Source organism: Balearica regulorum, chromosome 2 (assembly GCF_011004875.1).
Source record: "Balearica regulorum gibbericeps isolate bBalReg1 chromosome 2, bBalReg1.pri, whole genome shotgun sequence".
NCBI lineage: Eukaryota > Metazoa > Chordata > Aves > Gruiformes > Gruidae > Balearica > Balearica regulorum.
In genome coordinates this window covers 134,971,175-134,992,527 of record NC_046185.1, presented here as the reverse complement: position 1 = coordinate 134,992,527, position 21,353 = coordinate 134,971,175, and the positions used below count along the sequence as shown (strand labels likewise).

Genomic DNA, 21,353 nt, shown 5'->3' with positions numbered 1-21,353 from the left:
GGAGAGGAAACAGTCTTGGAGGTTCCTGGAGTGTGTGGAAGATAACTTGCTGACACAGCTGGTGAGGGTGCCAACTAGGGAAGGCAACCCGCTGGACCTGTTGTTTGCCAATAGAGAAGAACTTGTGGATGATGAGACGGTTGGAGGCTGTCTTCGGCGTAGCGATCACAAAATGATGGAGTTTTCAATTCTTGGAGAAGTAAGGAGGGGAGGTCAGCAGAACTGCCACCTTGGACTTCTGGAGGGCAGACTTTGGCCTGTTTAGGAGCCTGGTTGACAGAGTCCCTTGGGAGGCAGTCCTGAAGGGCAAAGGAGTCCAGGAAGGCTGGACATTCTTCAAAAAGGAAATCTTAAAGGTGCAGGAGCACGCCATCCCCGTGTGCCAGAAGACCAGCCTGAGGGAAGACCACCAGCCTGGCTGAACAGAGAGCTTTGGCTGGAGCTCAGGAAAAAAAAAAAGACAGTTTATGACCTTTGGAAGAAGGAGCAGGCAACTTAGGAGGACTACAAGGATGTTGTGAGGTTATGCAGGGAGAAAATTAGAAGGACCAAAGCTCAGCTAGAACTTAATCTGGCTACTGCCATAAAAGACAATAAAAAAAATGTTTCTCTAAATACATTAACAACAAAAGGAGGGCTAAGGAGAATTTCCATCCTTTATTGGATGCAGGAGGAAACATAGTGACAAAGGATGAAGAAAAGGCTGAGGTGCTTAAAGCCTTCTTTGCCTCAGTCTTTAGTAGTAAGACCAGTTGTTCTCAAGGAACCCAGCCCCCTGAGGGGGAAGACAGGGAAGGGGAGCAGGATGAAGCCCCCATAATCAAGGGGAAATTGTTAGCGACCTGCTACACCACTTACACACACACACATCTATGGTGCTGGATGGGATCCACCCCCAGGTACTGCGGGAGCTGGTGGAGGTGCTCACCAAGCCACTTTCCATCATTTATTAGGAGGTCCCAGTTGAGTGGAGGTTAGCAAATGTGATGCACATCTACAAGAAGGGCTGGAAGGAGGATCTTGGGAACTACGGGCCTGTCAGTCTGACCTTGGTGCCTGGGAAGGTGATGGAGCAGATCGTCTTGAGTGCCATCACGTGGCAGGTACAGGACAACCAGGTGATCAGGCCTGATGAGGATGGGTTTATGAAAGGCAGGTCCTGCGTGACTAACTTGACCTCCTTCTATAACAAGGTGACCTGCTTGGTGGATGAGGGAAAGCCTATGGATGTTGTCTACCTAGCCTTTAGTAAAGCCTTTGACACCATTTCCCATAGCATTCTCCTGGAGAAACTGGCTGCTCATGGCTTGGACGGGTATGCTCTTCACTGGATAAAAACTGACTGGATGGCCGGACCCAAAGAGTTGTGGTGAATGGAGTTAAATCTAGTTAGTGGCCAGTCACAAGCGGTGTTCCCCAGGGCTCAGTACTGGGGCCAGTTCTGTTTAATGTCTTTATCAGTGATTTGGACAAGGGAATTGAGTGCACCCTCAGTAAGTTTGCAGACGACACCATTTTGGGTGGGAGCGTTGATCTGCTTGACGGTAGGAAGGCTCTGCAGAGGGATCTGGACAGCCTGGGTTGGTGGGCCGAGGCCAATTGTGTGAGGTTCAACAAAGCTCAGTGCTGGGTCCTACACTTGGGTCACAACAACCCCCTGCAACGCTACAGGCTTGGGGAAGAGTGGCTGGAAAGCTGCCTGGCAGAAAAGGACCTGGGGGTGTTGGTCGACAGCCAGCTGAATATGAGCCAGCGGTGTGCCCAGGTGGCCAAGAAGGCCAAGAGCATCCTGGCTTGTATCAGGAATAGTGTGGCCAGCAGGACTAGGGAAGTGATCATCCCCCTGTGCTCGACACTGATGAGGCTGCACCTTGAACACTGTTCAGTTTTGGGCCCCTCATTACAAGAAGGACATTGAGGTGCGGGAGCGTGTCCAAAGAGGGGCAACGAAGCTGGTGAAGGGTCTAGAGCACAAGTCTTATGAGGAGCGGCTGAGGGAACTGGGGTTGTTTAGCCTGGAGGAAAAGAGGCTGAGGGGAGACCTTATCGCGCTTACAACTGCCTGAAAGGAGGTTGTAGCCAGGTGGGTGTTGGTCTCTTCTCCCAAGTAACAAGTGATAGGACGAGAGAAGAGGCCTCAAGTTGTGCCAGGGGAGGTTTACATTGGGTATTAGGAAAAATTTCTTCACCAAAAGGGTTGTCAATCACTGGAACAGGCTGCCCAGGGAAGTGGTTGAGTCACCATCCCTAGGGATTTTTAAAAGATGCATAGACGTGGCACTTAGGGACATGGTTTAGCGGTGGACTTGGCAGTGCTAGGTTAACGGTGGGACTCGATGATCTTGAAGGTCTTTTCCAGCCTAAATGATTTTATTCTTCTATGAAAATTCTGGTGTCAGCTGCTGCAGTCTCTGTCTGTCCAGGGGACGGGTCCTTACTCTTAAGCAGGACTAGGTCATCTGGCACATGGAGGAAGCAAAGATTTGGGATAATGGAGGAGACCTAAGCCACAGACCTCTCAGGTGCCATCAAGTATCCAAATATCACAGTACTTTGTTATTGTGAATCTTTTCTTCAGTGATACAATTATGAGAAGTTTAAAAAAAAAAATTGTAGCTCTTGGCTACAGTGTGTCATGTTAGTTGAAGATCAGACAGCTGATTGTCAGCCAAAATGCAGAACCAAGCCTCAAGTATCAGGAGATTCTTGCATCCTTAGGAGCAAAAAGTGATGGAGATAGTTGAGAATTTGGTGGATTTCTAGAAATCTCTGAAATCACCTCTGCACTGGCTTGTTGATTCTGGTGAGGAATCACGTCCCACTGCCACTGTTTCACCCCTAAAGCAGGAACGTGGAAGGGGACTCATAATTTTTGTAGGTGAGTGGTCAGTGTGCTGTATCATGTATGTAGGTAGTTGACAGACTTTGGTCAGCTGTGTAACAAGTGCTGTAAGGCAGAGCAGGTCCCTGAGAAGTAAAGTACCATCTGTAACAGAGAAAGGAAACTTACCTACATATAGGTATATTAATCAGCAAACAAGATATGCAACTTTTGAAATACCGTTATGAAAAATAAACCTCATATAGCATGTGTGAAACCTGCAAGACACAGAGGAGCGTGGTGCTGTTGTCTGATATGCTGTTGAACGCTGCTCTTCTGAAAGCACATCATCTTGTAAAACTGAGAAAGATGCAGCACAAATTGCCTAATGCTTCTAAAAATAAGTGTGAGCTGCTCAGCCCCTCTCCAAATTTTAGCAAGTCAACCGAATAATGCATAGTCGGTGAGCGTGTCTAACGTGCTGTGCCACAACTGGTGACTTACTAGAAGAATTATATCAAGCGTGCTAAATACGGAAAGGCTGCTTATAACCGAACGCACAAAACTCGGTCCCTTGTTAACATCTGCCCCCAGCTTTTGCTCTCTCCCCAGCCCTGTTAGCTTCAGAAATCGCCTCTCCCGAGGCGGCTGCAGGTCCTGCAGGGAGCAGGCAGCAGCCCGGCTCCCCCGCCAAAGCCAACTGCGGCGTAGCCAGAGAAACGGGCAGCAAAAATAGAACAGCAGGATGGCTGCGCGTGGGCGAGGCAGAAACCACATCGCCAGCAAAACCTCCCAGCGTTATTTTAGGACCGATTCAGCGGCCGTGGCGTTTTGCTCGCTTTTCACAAAATACTCCCCGGGGGAGGGCAAGGAGGGAGAGGGGCGCAAGTCCCGGGCCAGGAGTGTTTCTGTCCCACTCCCTGCCTTCCCTTCCTAGCTCCCTGGCTTCTCCCCACCGAAACGGGCCGGGCAGGAGGAAGGGGTTAATCGCGCTCGAGGCCGAGCGACGAGGAAGGACGGCCGGCGGTTTGAAAGACAGAGACTGGACAGCTGTGTTTGCTGTGGTATTTTTAAACACATTAATGCAGGCTCCAATCACCCGGCCATACTTGACCTATTTTTGGCTCAGGCCGGCCATTGTTCTATTTCTGCCGCTGCTGGGCCACGCGGGTGTCAATTCAAATGCAAATGAGTTATCGCTGCTGCTGCTCCCGCCAACTTCGCCCGGCCGCCCGGCCGAGGGAGAGCCGGCCCGGGAGAGGAGAGGGGCGCGGGGACAGCAACACTGGTCCGGGCTGGGGTAATTCAGACAAAACCCTCGGGGGCTCCCGGTCCCTGGAAATGGGGCTTATTTTGTTTGATGGTTTTTAAGAGGCTGTGTTTCCCCCACCCCCCTGCCGCACCAGAAATCCCAAAGCGCAGAGATATTTCTTCATTTCTTCTTCCACCTGCCGTTGGCTGCCCGAACGCAACTGCTCAAACTCGGCAGCGCACAGCCCCCCGCACGCTCACGGCTCCCTTCCAGCAGGCGGGGGCTGCTGAGAGTGGATTTGAGGTTTGGGGTTTTTTTTTCCCCTCTCCCGATAGATACTTGTGCAAATGCCTAGACGTTGCTAATTGCCGAAGCGTATTATTTTACAACCCTCACTGGAGGAGGTAGGACTGCAGAGGGTCATGCCCGACGCCCCTGTGCAAGTGCAGTGATGAATCTCTCATGTAGCTGAAGTGCAGACCAGTTGGAATATGCTGCAGACAATTTACGAGAGTGAATCGTGTTTTTCCTCAGATGGGGTTTCTGGACGTGAACAGCTCTTGGCTCAGCAAAGAATGCACAGTATGATCAGCTCAGGTAAGAGACAGCTCCGTATCTCAGACTTCAGTGGCTGACCGGGAAAATACAGCCTAGCATGACAAGAAAACACCCTTCCTTTAAAGAAGTGACTTTGTTTTTGTGGGCTTTATGTAAGTTGTTGTTAAATATTTATGGTAATATGTTAGATAGCAGCTTCTGCTTTTCTGGGGAGTTTGTCTCCTTCAGTCTGCTGCTTTCCAGCCAGAGCAAAACGCTCACAACCGAAATCTAGTTTGGGATTCCTTGTTTGTTTTGTTGTGTGGTTGCAAAATGGGGCTCGTGGTACAGGCTTCTTCACAGAGAGAGGCTTCCTCAGACAGCCCTTGTCAGAGGCTGCAGTTAGAACCCCTCATAGGCAATTCTGGTCATAGGTCTATTGTAAACAGGATTTGGTCCTTCTGTGAGTTTCCTTTTCTCTAGTTTGCAAACAAAGGGAGTTTAATACTAGTCCCTTTCTGTTTTCATGACAGTGTTACTTTAAAATGTTTTTAATATGCATGGGTTATTTTGTTACTTTAAAAATATTTGGGAACCTGGCAATGGTAGTCATATGTAATGACTTGCTGAGACATAAATTGGATGTGTTTTTTAATGAAGGCATTTCAAAGCTGTCCTGAGAGAACACTGGACGTTTCCTCATGTATTTGAAGCTATCTTTGTATTTTATAGTTTCTTTGCTAGCTATGTTTGAGACCTGCTAATGATGTACTCAGGATGGATTAAGTTGGAAGAATTGTTGCCATTCAGATAAAATGTCAATTTAGACAGCTAAAAAAGTCAAAATTTCAGGTAACTCTTGTCCATTCTCTCTTAAACTCTGTGAATTCCAGTTTTGTTTTTACTAGGCTGAAACTCTGTCCTTTGAGGCAAAAGGTTATCTGCTTTATATCTTTTCAATCCTAGGTTTCTGACTTTGTTTTTCATAAAGGTAGCTTTATAGAGGACCTATATGTAGAATGCAGGGTGAATTGTTTACATGAACTTTAGTCTTAGTTTACCTCTTTTTTTCTTTTTCTCTCTTTTTCTTTTTCTTTTTCGAAACTTGGCAGGGCTTCTCAGTTTTAAAGATTATGCGTGTAGACCACCACTCTCTTCACATATTGCCTGTTTTGGTACACCTGTTGAGCCCATGTTTGTTTGTTTGAAAAAACCTGTTTCTTTATCTGCTTTATAGAAAAAAACCTTAAAGTTTTACTTGTGTTTCTTTCTTACATACAATTTTAGAGTAGACTTCTAGTTTCAGATATGAAAATAAATTGTGAGATATTGTGTCAAATGTTACTGTCTTTCCTGTTAGAAAAGACTTAGGTATGTCTTAACCTCATGATTAGTGTTTTTCAATGTAGAAAGCCAAGGCTACCTCATAATGATTATAGACTGAGGGAAGCTTTATGATTATAGGAGGGAAAAGCTTTATGTGCAGTTTAAAATAATGAGAATATCTAAGAGGAATAGAGACTTCCAACTGGTAACATTTAAGATTGGTAATTTTTCTATTCCTTTATAAAGCTGCTGGGTTGCTTTGTTTCTTATTGGATCTCTCAAAGAATTTACTGTTTCTTTAGCCATCTAGAAGAGATGTTGATCACCAATTACAGTTCCTTTGTCAAGGACAGAAATCAGGTGAAAGACTTGTTTACAAATACGAACAACGAAGCTCCTGCAAAAACAGGGGGTAAAAGCAGAAGTTTCTCTGAAAGTGTTATAGTTCTGCAAAGCCATCTAGAGTGTTCAAGAATTATTGCTTTTGTTTGGTTTTCCTGAACAGCTCAGCAGGTGTCCAGTGCTTTTGTATTGGTCACAGAGATAAGACTGTTTCCTCTCCCTCCCCTTGGGTTTTTTTTAATACTATGTCAAGTTGAAGTTAGCTGTACACAAGTGAAAATCTGGTTTTCTAGCTCACTGTGCTACCTTGTAACTGCCAACTAACGTTGCTTGAGTAATAGCAATTTTCTCATTTGAAACACAAGAAAGGGAGGTAATTTTCTGTAAGTTTATAGCTTTGCTTTTCTTCACTGGAGACAAGAATATCATGTAACAGTTGATTTTTATCTGATATTACATTAGGCCCATATAACATAAACAATTTCCCCTGTAGTACCATGTAGAATAGTGGGGGGGGAGGGAGGGGGAGGGGTTTAGACTTTAAAAAAAAACAAACAACTTAGTCAAGAACATTATCCAGGTAAAAGATGTTTAAATATATATTCTATAGAACACAAAATATTCCTTGTTGTTTCTGTTGGCCTTTAAAATACACAACTAGACTGCAAGTAGTTGACATTGTACGTAGTCTGCAGTTTAATTCCTGTCACATGAAACCACAAAGCCTGGTGCTGCTGTCGATTACCTTCAGTTCCCTTGAATTTCAGGGTCTTGCAGGATCAGGCCTGATAACTTTGCAGGTATTGTCTCCCTCTATGCTGCATATAGGGGAGAAAGAAATAGCCAGGGTATGACAATGTGCTCTAGTGTTTGGAGTAGCTTGAATCAGTCATTTGAATTTTGCTTATCGCAGTGCCCTTACTTTCAAGTTATCTTCACTGGCATGTATGTGACTTTTGCTCAGGTTAAAAAGTTGCAGATATTTAAGAAAAGAGCAGATCCCTGAACATTCACAGCCTGCACCCTTGATATTGTTGAAGCAAGCACAACTTAAACACTCAATGGATTTCTAGGTTTGCTAGTTTACAGATGCAATGGGCATGTATTATGCAACTCTGATTTTAAACTGGGCTGGAGCCACCCTCAGGGAGGATAGATTCAATGGCCAATGCATACGTATTTGCAAAGCAAACTGTCTAAGAAATTTCTGACAATAGCAGGCATGGGAAATACTTCTGTCATGAGAAGCAGTTCTTCTGGTATTCCCTCAATTACTGCTTTGCCTGTCTGTCTCCATCCCCACTTGTAAATCATACTATGAATGAGATGATCTGGATAGGTACCAATCAAAAATCTAATTATGAATGGAGCAACCTAGATCACTACTGACTCAAGAAGCTGTGTAATTTGCAGACACCTACACCTTACAGCAGAGAGCAGTTTCAGCTATCTTGAGAAGACTGAACTAGATTCTTCCATATGGTACTGTTGCTCTAAAATGCAGCAGTAAGTGCTGTGCGTCTTTAAGAAAATGATGCTGATGTATTCTTATTTGATACCGTAATTGTTCTAGTTTCATGATTTAAAAAAATAGATCTGGAGTCTAAAGCCTCTTATTTAGGTGGAATTACTATTTAATTATGCTGTTGCTTTAATTTTACCCAAAAAGTCTCAACTTCCACGTGTGTGCACTGCCACAGTGGACCCTAGCATTCAGCTGGCCTCTTAATCTTACCACAATACAAGTAAACTGTAAGTCCTTGAAAAAAAGCATTTGGTGCAGCACAGTCCATGACAAGAATGCTCATTAAAATGTAGTCAACAAATAACTAATGCATGGCTACATTACTCAAATAGATGTCAGTTGTGTGAAGGAGAAGAAGGAGCCTACCCAGCTTTGGTATCTGTACATGGGGGACTTTAAGAAGTAATGCCGAGTTCATTAACTCGTTCATTAATTTACTATATTGTGCTGTTTTTCCAAAGGGTAAGGTTGCTACATTTGCTTCACTGCCCATAGTTTGACGTACTTGCACTGGCCTGCCTAAATTCCACCTTGGCTTTTATTGGATAAGGCATTCTCTGCTTCCTGCCTAAAGCTGATGTGTTGAAAAATCAAGAGTTCAAGGAGATCTTGAGCTTAAAGCCTTGGCTCATCACCAAATTGACAGGTGACCTGAGCAAGTTACGCAATTCTGCTTGCGTCAGCTAACACTTCTGTGGAGTACGGAAAATGATACCTGTCAGACTCAGGAATCTATAGAGCAAAACTATTCTAAGGGGAATATAATGATTCAGAATGATTAATTTGATTGACTTCATCTACCTACAGGCTTGCAAAACACCTGCAATTTCAGAAATGTAGTAAGTGAATGTACTCACAGTATTTTATTCTCTGCACCAGTCAGGAAATTCAAGCTGTGTCACTTGACTATAAATGACAGAATCAATGCTACATGCATCATTCTGTACGTGGGCTGACAGGTCCTCACGAGCTATCTTCCCTCAGTAAACCCCGATGTATGAGATTTATCTCATATGTTGTATCTATTGCGTGGCCACGTTTGTACACATGCATTTATATTGCTTTCTGGGAAAAAAGCAGAATTTTCTCTCCTGTTTTTTTTTCTGGCCAAACGAAGCTTTCACATGCGCAACTGTTCCTGTGGAGAGGCTGCAGAGAGCAAATTCAGCTAAAGGTTTGCTCTGATATTCACGACATATTTGCGTATCTGAATCAGGTAAGGTAAACTTACAGATAGAAAATATTGCATATGTGACATCTCAGGCAATGACTCTTCAGAGAGAACGAGAATAGATATGCTGAGCTTTTACTTTGTGATTCTCTTCAGAGTAATGAAAAAAATTGAGTGTGAAAATTCAATTCAGGGAAGTTCTGGATAACAGCCGGAGAAGCTTTTTCAATGCCTGTCGTAAAGGCTAGGTAGAAAAAAATCTAGTGCTTCATAGTAGTAGCTGAAGTATTTGAATTAATTGTTACGGAAGAGTAAGGCCTTAGCCTTAACAATTAATACAATGAGAAGAGACAAGCAACACAGACCTGTCGGTCTTATGTAGTTAAAATCTCACTGGTTTTGAGTGGAGGCTCTGCCCAGGAAGGTATGCTGGACAAGACATTGGTTATGAACTCAGTTGAACAAAAATGGGGTAAAATGAAATGAAGCTGCTTTTTTTGTTTTAGGTTATTGAGAAGACATTGAGTACAGACCAATGTTGCCAGCTTCATGTGTCCTCTAGTATTGCTTTTTCTTTTTTCTTTTTTTTTTTTTTTTATTTAATTCCCAGCTCCCAGGGGGAGCCGCGTGATTACCTGACAATCTTACTTTGTATTAGAAGATGTATTTATAAGTTGTGTGAAAAGCCTGGAATAAGAATTTCAAAGTACAAGATTGACGAGAATGGCAAGCTACAAAAGCTGGAAAATAAATGAAAAAGAATACAGAACATAATTTCAAAACCTCTTTGAGCCTCTTTCCTGATACCATTAAACACTGCATTTAATACAGAGGTTCATGAGTACTGGCACTAGGACAGTAGCTCCCCTCTCTTTGGTGTGTTGAGCTAAATCACATTATTGGCAAAGAGCTTTTTACTTCAGCTGTTTATTATTTTAGCTGTTCAGCTTTCTAACACCTATTGGTTTGCACTGCACTCAAACACACACGGTTTCAGCCAGAGCCTTCCCTCCTGTAAAATTATGTATAGAATCCATTTAGTTCGTTAAGGTTTGTGTTGGGTATGAGGAACACTTGTAACTCTTCCTTCTACCAGAGCTTTAATCAGACCTCTGTTTCTGTACCGACTGCCCGGCCCCTTTCTTCTGCACAGCTCTTGCAGAGAAAGCAGAATAGAAAGATAGTCTGCAAATGTATGTGTATATACACATTAATTTCAGGGTTTGGTATAGATGATGGGGAAGGTTTCAGGGGTCGTTGCATTTTAACCTTTCCCAACTACCGTTGTGGGTGGGGTTTTTATATGGTGGGTGCAATCCAAAATATTGTAGAGAAAGTAATTGGCAGATATAATTGTTAAACACCTGAAAATCTAAAATGCCCTGTTCTATGGATCTCTTTAACAGGCTGACTCCTCTGGGTCAGTTATTCTTAGCCTAGTTATTTTCATCTTATGGCATTACAGGTCTAAGATTAGCCTGTTAGGCGTTATCATGCCATCTGAGTTACCTCCTAATATAACTGTACACCGGAATGATTATTTATAGACAGAGCATTCTGTCATTTTTGCTTTATTTCTGGTAGTTTAAATAAAGAAGAGCAACATTCAAGAAAAACCACAGATTCCTTCCTGCTGCCAAAACAACATGATAACTGCCTGCTGAGGGGCAGGGATATTGTTTAAAATGTGTGTTTGCAGCAGATGCAAACATCCTCTTTATCTCCCCCACTTCTACTACAACGAGGTACCTCAGGGTACCACTGCTTCTGTCTCTTCTGGAGGAGGGAGAGGGGTACCCGACTGATGCACTGAACGACGGAGAAGATGGGGTTGTGGTTGCTGATGAGAACAAGGATATCCAGGTACTATTTTTAGGGGCTGGCACCGTCAAGCTCCATGTTCAGTGTGAACATGTCACATATGCATAAAGCTTCTCCAAAATGGACCCCTCTAGTTTTGTTACATAAAAGTGATGTCTGTTATTCAACGAGCCTTCTAGGTGCTTCTCACAGACATAACGGGGAAACTTCAGCAAATTGACACACTTTTAGCAAACCAGTCTTTATGGCTGCTTCACCAACATTTCTGCTCACTAGAAAAACTTGAATCCTAGAGCAGAGTTGTCATTCAAAAACACAGTGAGGCATATTCCCTCCTAACGAAGTTCACTGGGATCTTTGTGCTTGCATGTGTTTAACTAGGGGCAAGATTTTAGTGACAGTTTGGTAAAGAGCAGCAGAAATAGTAAAGTGGCAGATCTTCGGTTGGGTGTCGGTGCAGCCTCTGACTGTAGGTGTTGCTCAGGAAGCTGACAATTTATAAAATAGTGAAATATTAATGGATTATAATTTTCTAATGAACTCCATCTTTTCTTTTTTATCTTTCTTCTCTAAATAAATGGTGTGTTCCTGTCTTTGTGCACATTCTGGGTATAATCAGGGGGCACCTGATTTGTTCTACTTTAAAATGTTACTGGTGTAAAAAGGCTTGCAAAATCAGTGGAAGCCTTTGCATGGCTGAATGATACGGTGCTGATTTCACTCTTCCATTATATAATAAGCAGCTTGTTTCTTCTTGTCAGGCTGGCAGTTCTGTGTATGACTGTAAAGGTACTTTGGCATTTAGTATAATCTGAGCATAGCCAACACATCTGTTTTATTTGTTTTGTGTCTCCTGGTTGTAAACTCCTTCCGGCTTGTGGATATACAAACATGACAAGAGCTCCAAGAATTCAAGTCCTTTGTGGATGAATGTGCTTGAAATGCAGGATGCTTTATTCTAATGATAACATGTTCCTTCTAGTAATGACACTGAATATCATCAAAGGCAGACAAGAGAAGGAACGGAATGAATTCTTTGAAAATGCTAAATATATAAATCATGTTTTTACAATCAAAGACTGTTGTTCTCTTTCATGATCCCTGTGGTTGAAGGTATGCATGCCACAGGGAGGAACCGCAGCTATTCAATTTCAGTGAAGTCTGGAATGGAATAATGAGGAAGCTTAATGTTAATTTAATAATTTCCCCCAATTGTTCTGTTCTTAATCCAAGTTTCCTTTTTCTTTCTTGGTGCCCAAGGGCACCACCTTGTTGGTGTTGCGCAGTAACAGTGCGAGAGGGAGTAGGGAAAACAGACCGTTAGTGCTTAATCTTACACAGAGACTCTTCTTCTTGTTTGCTACTCCTGTGTAAGTTTACTAAATTGTTAGTGATGGCCTTTTATTTACCTGTTCGCAACTCCTTTTCTTGCAGAGTCAGTAAGTTCTTAGTTCTCTTCATCTACTTGTTTGAGCTCTAGATCAACATCCCTATTGAAAATTCTTTTAAGAATTGGCAATAGTTATCATAGAAGGAATTCCATAGGAAGTAGTAAGTCTTACCTGTGTTTCTTCAAGGAGTATAAGGGAAGGACTGGCAGGAGGGAAAGAGGTTTGAAGAAAATATGAGAGAATTTTATAAAGGCAGTAGCAGTGCAGAGATGAGCTATACAAGCACTTCCTATGTTAAAAATGCTGTTTTGAGGGAGAGTGGGGAAGGCACTGAAGATGTAAGAGAACTATGTGGGAGGTGGATATCAGGGGAGATTGAAGTACAGTTCTACCTGTGCCTGAACAGAGAAAATTTCTAGGTAAAAACAGTTATGAAAACAATCAACTGACACGAGACAAGTTTCTGTCAAAAAAAAATTCCAAAGCCATAATGAAGGGAATGGGAATATTTTAGAATCAAAAAAGTTGTTAAAAACAGCTCAGGGCTGTGTTACTTTTGTAGTCATGCAGTAAGCTAGTTACCTCACCATTGTACAGACTTTTTTTCTATTTATTTTGTCTGAGAATGAGTAATTTGTTTGGGAGAGGGAGAGGAGTAGGACACTCAGTCTGTTTATGGACACGCTACAAATTCTGCTGCCTCTTGCCATCTCTAACTGCACCCTCTCCCCAAATGTAGCTCAGTTTTCCTACAGAAACTTGAGAGCAATCTCACCAGAGATTTGCAATAAATCCCCTTCTTGCCTTTTCTGCTTGGCCTAGTAGTCAGTTTTCTGATCTCTGTGCTTATTTTCTGGGTCTTTTTTCCCTCTCGTGCCAGTGCAGGGTAATAATGGGGCAGCTGGAGAACTTACAGCAGAAAGAAAGGGAAATGCCAAATGACAACATCAAAAGGCTATAGGCAAAGGAATAAGAAGGAATGCTAATGCAGCTGAATTAGGTAATGGAGATGCTATGGATGATTAAGGATACTAACACTGACACAGCTATTTCGTTCAGAAAATAAATGGATAGAAATTGGAATATTTAGAAAAAATTACCCTTGGGCTAAAATTTTCAAATTTCGTCTGAGAGCGAATGCCTTTTTCTGGTCACTGGTCATGCATATATACTTGTCACTGATATGCATATACAATTACATGTATATACATGTATGTATATCTAAGATGTATATACATAGACTTATCACCAGTCTTACTCCATCCCCCCTCACTGGGGACATTTTGGTATGGCTATATTAAAATTTGACAAAAATTTTAAGAATACTGGGTTTCACACGTCAGTTCAGGTGGGCTTGGATAAATGCCTAAGGCAAAGTAATTTTCTTCCTCCTGTAAGCCCAGCAGCCCACAGGAGGTGGATGTGCATCCCATAAACCTCCCTGTCTGCTGTTCTTCATCTGCAGATATCCAGAGGTCTGCAGCAGCACATGTTTATTCCTGAACACCTCAAGAATTCATTCGAAAGGATCTGGTTTTGTCATTCCCTCTAGGGAATGCTATTGCTAGGTCTATTCTGGTAGTGACTAGGAGCTCCAGGTGCAGGGCAGGTTATAAAACATTTAGCAGCCAAATAGGCTTTAGTGTTCTCCTGTAGATTCAGAAAGAAGGGAGTGTATGTAGAAATCTGGACTATTACTGTCTTCATTTTCCTCTTTTTTTTTTTTTTTTTTTTTAATTTTTTGTTATCTGTGAATACTGTGTATTTGGTTACATAGATGTAAGGTCTCAGTACATAGCTGTAGAGATGGCAGCTGGCCTTGCTGGGAAATGAGAGCAGCGGTCCCATCCTCTCCCTGGTCCTGGGCTCTCATTCCTCCACTGAGCAGTCACATCTCTTGTACCAACACAGGTATTCATGTGTCCACTGGGACTGATGGAGTGAACAACTGACCCCCATAAAACATGCCCCCTGGTTCCCTGTGCTGCTGCAGCGTGGTGAAGGAGAGGGTCATCCTCAGAGTCAGAGGGGCCATGAGCGGGAAGGGGGAGGCACAATAGTTTCTCTCTGCTTAGCTGTGGCATATGGTGGCCCCGAATACATGTCAGTCTGCTGCCTGGGAAATTTTCCGTGTCTGGAGAATACACCCCTCGCTCCTCTCGACATTTAAAGGACAGAGCCTAAAATTTTACACCCAATTAGCACCTTGTTAAACTCCAGTTAACTACATAGCACTTTACCATTAAGTAGAATTTATGCTAATACTGTCCCTGTGAAGCTGTCAATAATTACCTCTCATCATCCATAGGGCACATTTCATCTGTTAGTACAAAAGTAAAATGCCCTACCGGTGTACATTGTTTCATATGAAGTAGAAAACAGTATCTGTGTCAGCTTCAGCAGCCTGCACCAAAATGGAACAGACTGGAAGCAGAAGCCATCTGCACCCCCAGACCGTATCAGCTCTGGTGCAGTGCCACGTGAAGAGTCAGCTCCAGGAAATCCAGGAAAGCCTTCATGGCCCTTGTGTGCAATTACTGCTTTGTTCTTCTTTTAATCCTCTCTTTGTGGAGAAAATGTTTTGCCGGACATGCTCCCACTGTAATCCCTCCTATCCTCCATTATTTTTGTAACCTAAGAAGCTCTGGTATGTCCTTATCCTTTCTAGACAACCTGGAAATAAGTAGAATTCATGTTATGGGAGGAAAATTTTCCTTTGTGTGATCCTGTTCTCTGGTTGCTACTTAGGGAAGCATTTGATACTAGTACCTATGTAAACCAAAACCATAAAATAACAGATGCCGACATGCTAGCAAATGCAGGTGAAAAGGACCGTATAGTTGTCGCGGTTGTTGCAGTTCATTTCTTACGGAGTGCAATTTCAAGTTGTAGGCACGGTTTGACTCTCATGGCTGACACCGGGCTGTGCTGAGCCTGGCAACACGAAGTGCAGACATTTTCTGGATCAGAACCCTTCCAAACGACCGTGGTCTCCACAGAAACTCCCCAAGTAGAAGACGCAAGATCTGAAAGAAGAGAGATTTTCATTGCTGTGAAAGTCTGTATGTCTGAACTGGGGACAGCCACAGGCTCTGTCCCCTGTGGGACAGAATGGAAAACCAGAAACATCAGGTAGTAACAGTTATGTAGGAAATAATGTGTTGTGTCCAGCTGTCAGGACTTGGTATTAGAACTGCTTGTCCAAACCCTCAGTAGAGAGAAGAAAACTCAGCTTTCTCTTTAGATAACATGTTCGGATGTTTGAACTTCACGATTATGAATGCAATTATAAAGTCTGCCTGGAAGACTGTAGTTGCTTTCTGCAAAAGTAAAAGGCTGTATAGCTTAATCTTACATTTCTGCACTAAATCTACTTTGTTGTTATATAACCCTTACTTGCACTCCCCAGAAGGCCCGTAGTTATGCAAATAATTCTCCTTTATAGTATGGCTTTCCTCTTCCAGTATGGATGGATGGATGCTTAGGTGGATATAAATAGTATGGGTTCTGTGCAAAAAAAGCATAGTAGTGCAAATGAAAAGCAGGCTCCTTCTACTTACGGAAGTCTTTCCAAGCTCTTAATCATCTTAAACCCAATTAGCCTTTTCCTGTTTCTGACATGGCTCCCTTTGAGATAGGATAACTGAACTGGAATATTCCTGATGACAAAGGCTCATTGGTGAATATGAAAACTTATTTTTATCCTGCTTTCTGTACTTCCCGTTTTCATTTTTGAATCTTGCAGTAGATTGACCATGTGTTGTCACTGAGCTGTCTGCAACAACAGCCATCTGTTTTTAGGGTTATATTAAGGTTAATGAAGCACGGTAAGGTATGTTCCACTCATTCCTCCCCATAGAAATTACTGTGCACATACAAAAAATGAGTGAACTCTTCTATTTTGTTTCCCAGTCACAAAGCTTTATGAGGACCTCTGGCATTCCTCAGACCCTTCCATGAAATATCCTGAAGAGATTTGTTTCATCTGTAGTTTTAGCCCAATCAATCTTTTTTCCATTATTCTTCTTTCCAGACCTCTATTAAAATAGCAATTACTGTTGCCTCACCGCACTATCAACCTTTTCTTAAATTCAAAAAGAGTATTTATTTCCATTCTGCTTTTCATCTTTAAAACTGTTTCTGATCAGCGATAGAGTTCTTGTAACTCCACATAAAGGCCAAGGCAGGACACAAACTCCTGTTAGACACCTTGTGAAGCACATTTAGCAAGTCCAGGTAAGTCTGTGGACCAGATCCTTAACTGGTACCAAGTATCACAGCCCCACTGAAATCTGGACCCTTCTTTAGTCACCATTTTCTTAACCCTTTGAAAGAATTTATTATGCTTTTATGTCTCAAAATATGTATGCAATTATAATCCAAAGCTCATAACTGCAGCCTACAAAGTCAGTTTTCATCAAACTTGATTTGTTCTCTATATGTCTGGTTTAAACAAAAATTGGCTCATTTGTGGCTGTTAATGGAGGATATAGTTTCTTGGAGAACATATGGAGAAAAAAATATCTTTTTTTCTTTTCTTCTTTTAAAATTACATGGCTCTCATTTGGCTAAAATAATTTTTGCTAGATCTTCTGTAAGATTAATCTGTAAGCTCAGACAAAACATTAGAAATTTTAAATTCAAAACATCTTGTTTTAAAAATATCGGGAGATTAAAGCAATTACAGTAGTTTATGCATTTCAACCTTGACTAGTGTTTTCACAATTATAGCAGTACAAACAGATCATATTTAAAATGAACAAAATATTTTTGCTTCACCACTCATTTGCAATGCTGTCTGTAGTTGTGGTCCAAAAAGTTGAAAATGAAAAGAAAATATAAAGATTACAAATCTGATATAAATACTAGAGGATAAAACATATGAAGAGGGATTAAGGGAGCTATATTTATAGTCTATAACAGAGAGAGCTCGAGGGACATGGGCACAGGCTATAAATAACTTCAAGGTAACAATATAAATGAAGGAAGGGAATTATTTGTTCTCAAAAGATAGTGAAGCATGGAATAATAGCCTGAAGCAAAGAAAAGAAAAGTTTAGGTTAGATGTTAGAACTTTTGTCTAGCAGTAAGAGCTGTGGAGAGCAGAGACATTAAATAACTAAGGTAGGAGGCTGAAGCAGTACCCAAAACACCAACTACAGCTATTTGGCTACACATTAAAATTACTCATCAATGGAGTCATGTTACAAAATTCACAGAGCTAGGCTTAGTGACACAAACATTTTTTTATTTTCTTATCTGTTATATTTTATAATGCCCACACTTCATGGTATGCATTAATTTCCCATGAAGACTACATAGATACAACATTCCTTCCAAGATTATTGTGCAGCTTTAACAAGATTAAGGGTAACATATAACATTATTAGTCAATTTATAACCTCAGTTAGTAGTGGGATTATAAACTCATATTATTTTAATCAAAATGGTGGAGTCTCCAGCTATTACCTGTTCTGGTGAGAAGGAAGAAGTCCTCTATTCTCATCAGTCCTCAGATTGAGATGGTGGCTTTTGAAGACCATAACTTTAGGTTGCTGATAAGCTCATGTGAATCATACGTGGTGATGTCAGAACACTGGCCGTTTGCTGAGTGCTGCTGACTTCACTAGAATGAAATGACTTATGTAGGCTGGGGGCTGGCCTGCTTCAAAGTGAACCCTGATGCAGCCATGACAGAAAGAAAGGGGAGGGAGAAAGGCCATGAACCTCAGAACGAATTGGAGTGTTGTAACCATCCCATTGCCCCCAGCTGTAGACCTCTCAAAACAATATGGTTCTAGTCTAGGTCATTGCTTCTACATGCTTTGCTTTCTTCCTCCTTTAGTTTCGTGAGTCTGGGGGACTTCCTAAGGCTGGAACCTTTATTTTGCAATTTAGAATTTTTAGACAAGTTGCTTTTGCTGTAACCCAACTAAGAAAGGTCATGTCATACCATACCATCGAGAAAACAGAGAAGGTTTGAAAGACCAGAGTTCTTTCAAAGTGGTGTCAAATATATTTGAGAGTGTGTGTGTGTTAGAGAGAGGGAGAAATCAAATGACTAAAGGTGAAAAACTGCAGGTATTTTTGAGCCTTTACAAATGGCATACCACTTGATCATTCAGCAGATGTATGGATTTTCCAGTACTCATGGGCTTTTTGTATGTCATGAAAGCAATACGACAAAATATTGCAATATGACAGTGCAAATTAATATGACAACTTTTTTTGTCTTTGCTTGTTTAATGTGTAATCTGTTAGGCAATAATAGTTTTGAGGGACTTGGGGCTTTGGTTGTTACATGCAATATCCATAGTAAATACTGTTTGACTTAACATTGATCAAATCACGTAGAAGTGTTTGGCTTGTGTAGCTTCAAGAAGTATGTGTATTTGTACAAAGAAAGGAATATAATTTCTGCTCACTTCTGCCCAATATTTTGTGCTCGGTAGCTTTATACGCTTGAGCTGTTAGCCCCATCAGACATCTCCACTTCTGTTAAATCAGGCAAGGTCTGCTCTTGAATTCGAGGCTTTTGGGCACACCTGAACCTGAGATTTTTAACCAGTAGTTCCACTGTATAATGACTCAGAACATGGACCTTTAACCAGCCATTTAACATCTCTTAGCTGTTAATTTTCTCAGCTTTCAAAAATCTCTGTCTTAATAAGATAGTTGATAATATTATTTCATGGTGGAGGGCAGCGGTGGTAAGAATTTGATTTTTTACTTGCCACCTCTTTTTGTCATCCCTTCTTGGCCACACTCAAACCCACGTTTCTCCTTCGGCCAGATGGCAACGCTGGAGGAATATGTTCTCACTCAATAGCCAGCCTTTGAATGTGGAGTGCCTTGTGTGCCAGGTGGCTCTGCTGGTACGGTGCTGTTAGGCGGACTGGATACCTCTGGTCCTCCTGGATTTGAGAAAAGTTTTTAAAAAAAAAGTTTTTTCTTTGGCCTGAAGGATGTCTTACATTTGTAAGTTTTGTTTATTTTAGTTATGAGCCCCCTATGCATTAAAAGAAAAAAGAACCTTAGGGCATGCTGAAAAGTAGAATCAGCTAAGTTTAATTAAGAAAAGTAACTGTTAATTTCCTAAGATTATTAAGATGGCACTTGCGTGTTTACTGTGACTTTTTAGATCAAAGAATAAAACAATGAATCTATAGCCCATCGGATCCCCAATGAGTGAAAATGGCACTAAGATGAAAAGTCTAGTTATTTGGCATGCATAGTGGCACATTTCAGTATTTAATGTTTGTTATATTTTGAATGAGCTGTCCATAAATATTTTCATATATTTTTCTGCCAAGAGGCATCTGTCTTGTACTGTAAAAGTCCTTATCACTTTATTTATTTCACCTTCTTGACGGACAATGTCCTTGTTTCATGTTGACCTTTCACAAAGTTAAAGAAGAGAGAGTCAACTTTTTTCTTAATTTTTATTTTTGTTGGTGTTTTCCCCTTATTCTTTCTCAATTGATGCAAGGATATGGATTTAATCATATCACCTTTGGAATATTTGGACTCTAGCTTGGTGTGGTGAAACCTGTCCTTGTGAGGCCAAAAAAATCACTAAATAAGAAAATCCAAAGACTTTAGAAAATATTATATAATTTGGGAGAAAAAAAAATTATTTGCATTTTGTCTTTGCAGATTTTAGAATTCATTCGAATTACTTGGATAATTTGTTATCAAATAGGAATAGCAATTAGTTATACTGGTAACAGTCACTTTCAGCTTTCTAGCAGACTCTCCTAAGGCATATTTGCTAACTTAATAGAATATATACTGTCCAGTAGGTGGGTGCCAGTTCGTGTCCACTTCATCTGGTGGCTTTGTCTCCTAAATAATGCAAAATGTTGATCAGTTATTCACAGCAATATGAATAGACACCCAACTTGTCCAAAATTCAAAAAATTACTGCTATTCCAGAATTAACGATCTTAAGGTATGTCTGATGCCAGCTGGTAAAGTCTGGGATTAAATCGCTATTGTCTTTCAATCACCTGTCTTTATATATGGAAGAATATTCAGAAAATGTTACCCTCTGATGTGAAATTTCCTTTGCTTGTACTTAAGCCAAAAGCAAATGTGCATGTGTGAAGGCTTACATACTTCTACAAACTTTAAAAGAAAAGCATACATTAAGTATTATTCTTACTTATTATAGAAAGAACAAAATCATGTGCCAATGTTCTTCAGTCTTTCAGAAAATATTTTATCTCTAGAACGGAGGCCCCAGGGCTGCCATGCACAGCTGAGCCTGAAGCCTCTGCAAAACTAAATATTCTTACACATTTCTTCTGGCACCTGTGCCTACACTGCCGTTGTTGCTTGAAAAGTGAGAATACTACATAGGAGGTTAGGCTATGCTCAGCTTTGTACTGCTGAAGCTACTTTACTGTAAGTAAGCAGAGAAATAAATGAAAGCTGTTGTTCCTGGTTTATTACTGCATTGGTAAGAGCCTCAGAACATGTACAGAGGTCATTGTGGAGAAAGGGCCATAGTTTATTCAGTTTTCTAAGTCTGGAAATAAATTATCAATAAATAAAGTTACAAATAAAATAATGTGTTATGCCTATTTAGCACTGTATGGACTTTCTCCTGCAAGCTGTTGAATATTCTGGTTCTGACCCGAGAAGTACCCTATATTTAAAGCTCTGTTCTTTCAAGACCCATAAATTATTCATCAGTATGAAATGGTATGTATTATACTTGGACCTCACTCCATAAATCCATTATACAGAAAACCTTTTGTTGCCAGCTTCTGAGAATCTCAGGTCAAGAAAAAGTTCTTATGTTTAAAGTGGTGAAATTAAAAGACTCTATAATCATTTTTTAATGATTACTTTCTAAGAATGATTACAATTCCTGTGGTAAAGTGATGAAGTCCTACAGTTTCTACTGTCATAATAAATGCCACCAGATCTTTGACTCAGCAGATTGAAAAGTTTTGTGTGGTCTTAAGTATTCAAGACTTCAAATTAATAACTTTTTCCAGTGGCATTGCTAACTTGGTTGGATGTTTGTCATCATCTTAAACTTGACTGCAGCTTTTGAAAGTGCTTTTTAAAAATTATGTTCCTTCAAGCAGAAGCAAATATTTTGAGGAAGTACCTTGGGTAGGAGGGGAAATTAATTTCTGGTTTCATGCTTACAAAAA

At 41.1% G+C, this 21,353-nt stretch overlaps 1 protein-coding gene across 5 annotated transcripts in view; it reads left to right on the top strand.

The window, feature by feature from the left end:
• Positions 1-21,353, top strand: part of HDAC9 (histone deacetylase 9) — a 484,789-nt gene that overhangs the window by 198,213 nt on the left and 265,223 nt on the right. For 3 of the 5 annotated variants that reach the window (XM_075746058.1, XM_075746055.1, XM_075746059.1), the window contains one exon: positions 4,608-4,670. In XM_075746058.1, the coding sequence (XP_075602173.1) occupies positions 4,649-4,670 (22 nt within the window). In that variant the 5' untranslated portion in view covers positions 4,608-4,648. The other 2 variants (XM_075746057.1, XM_075746056.1) reach the window with 2 other exon arrangements.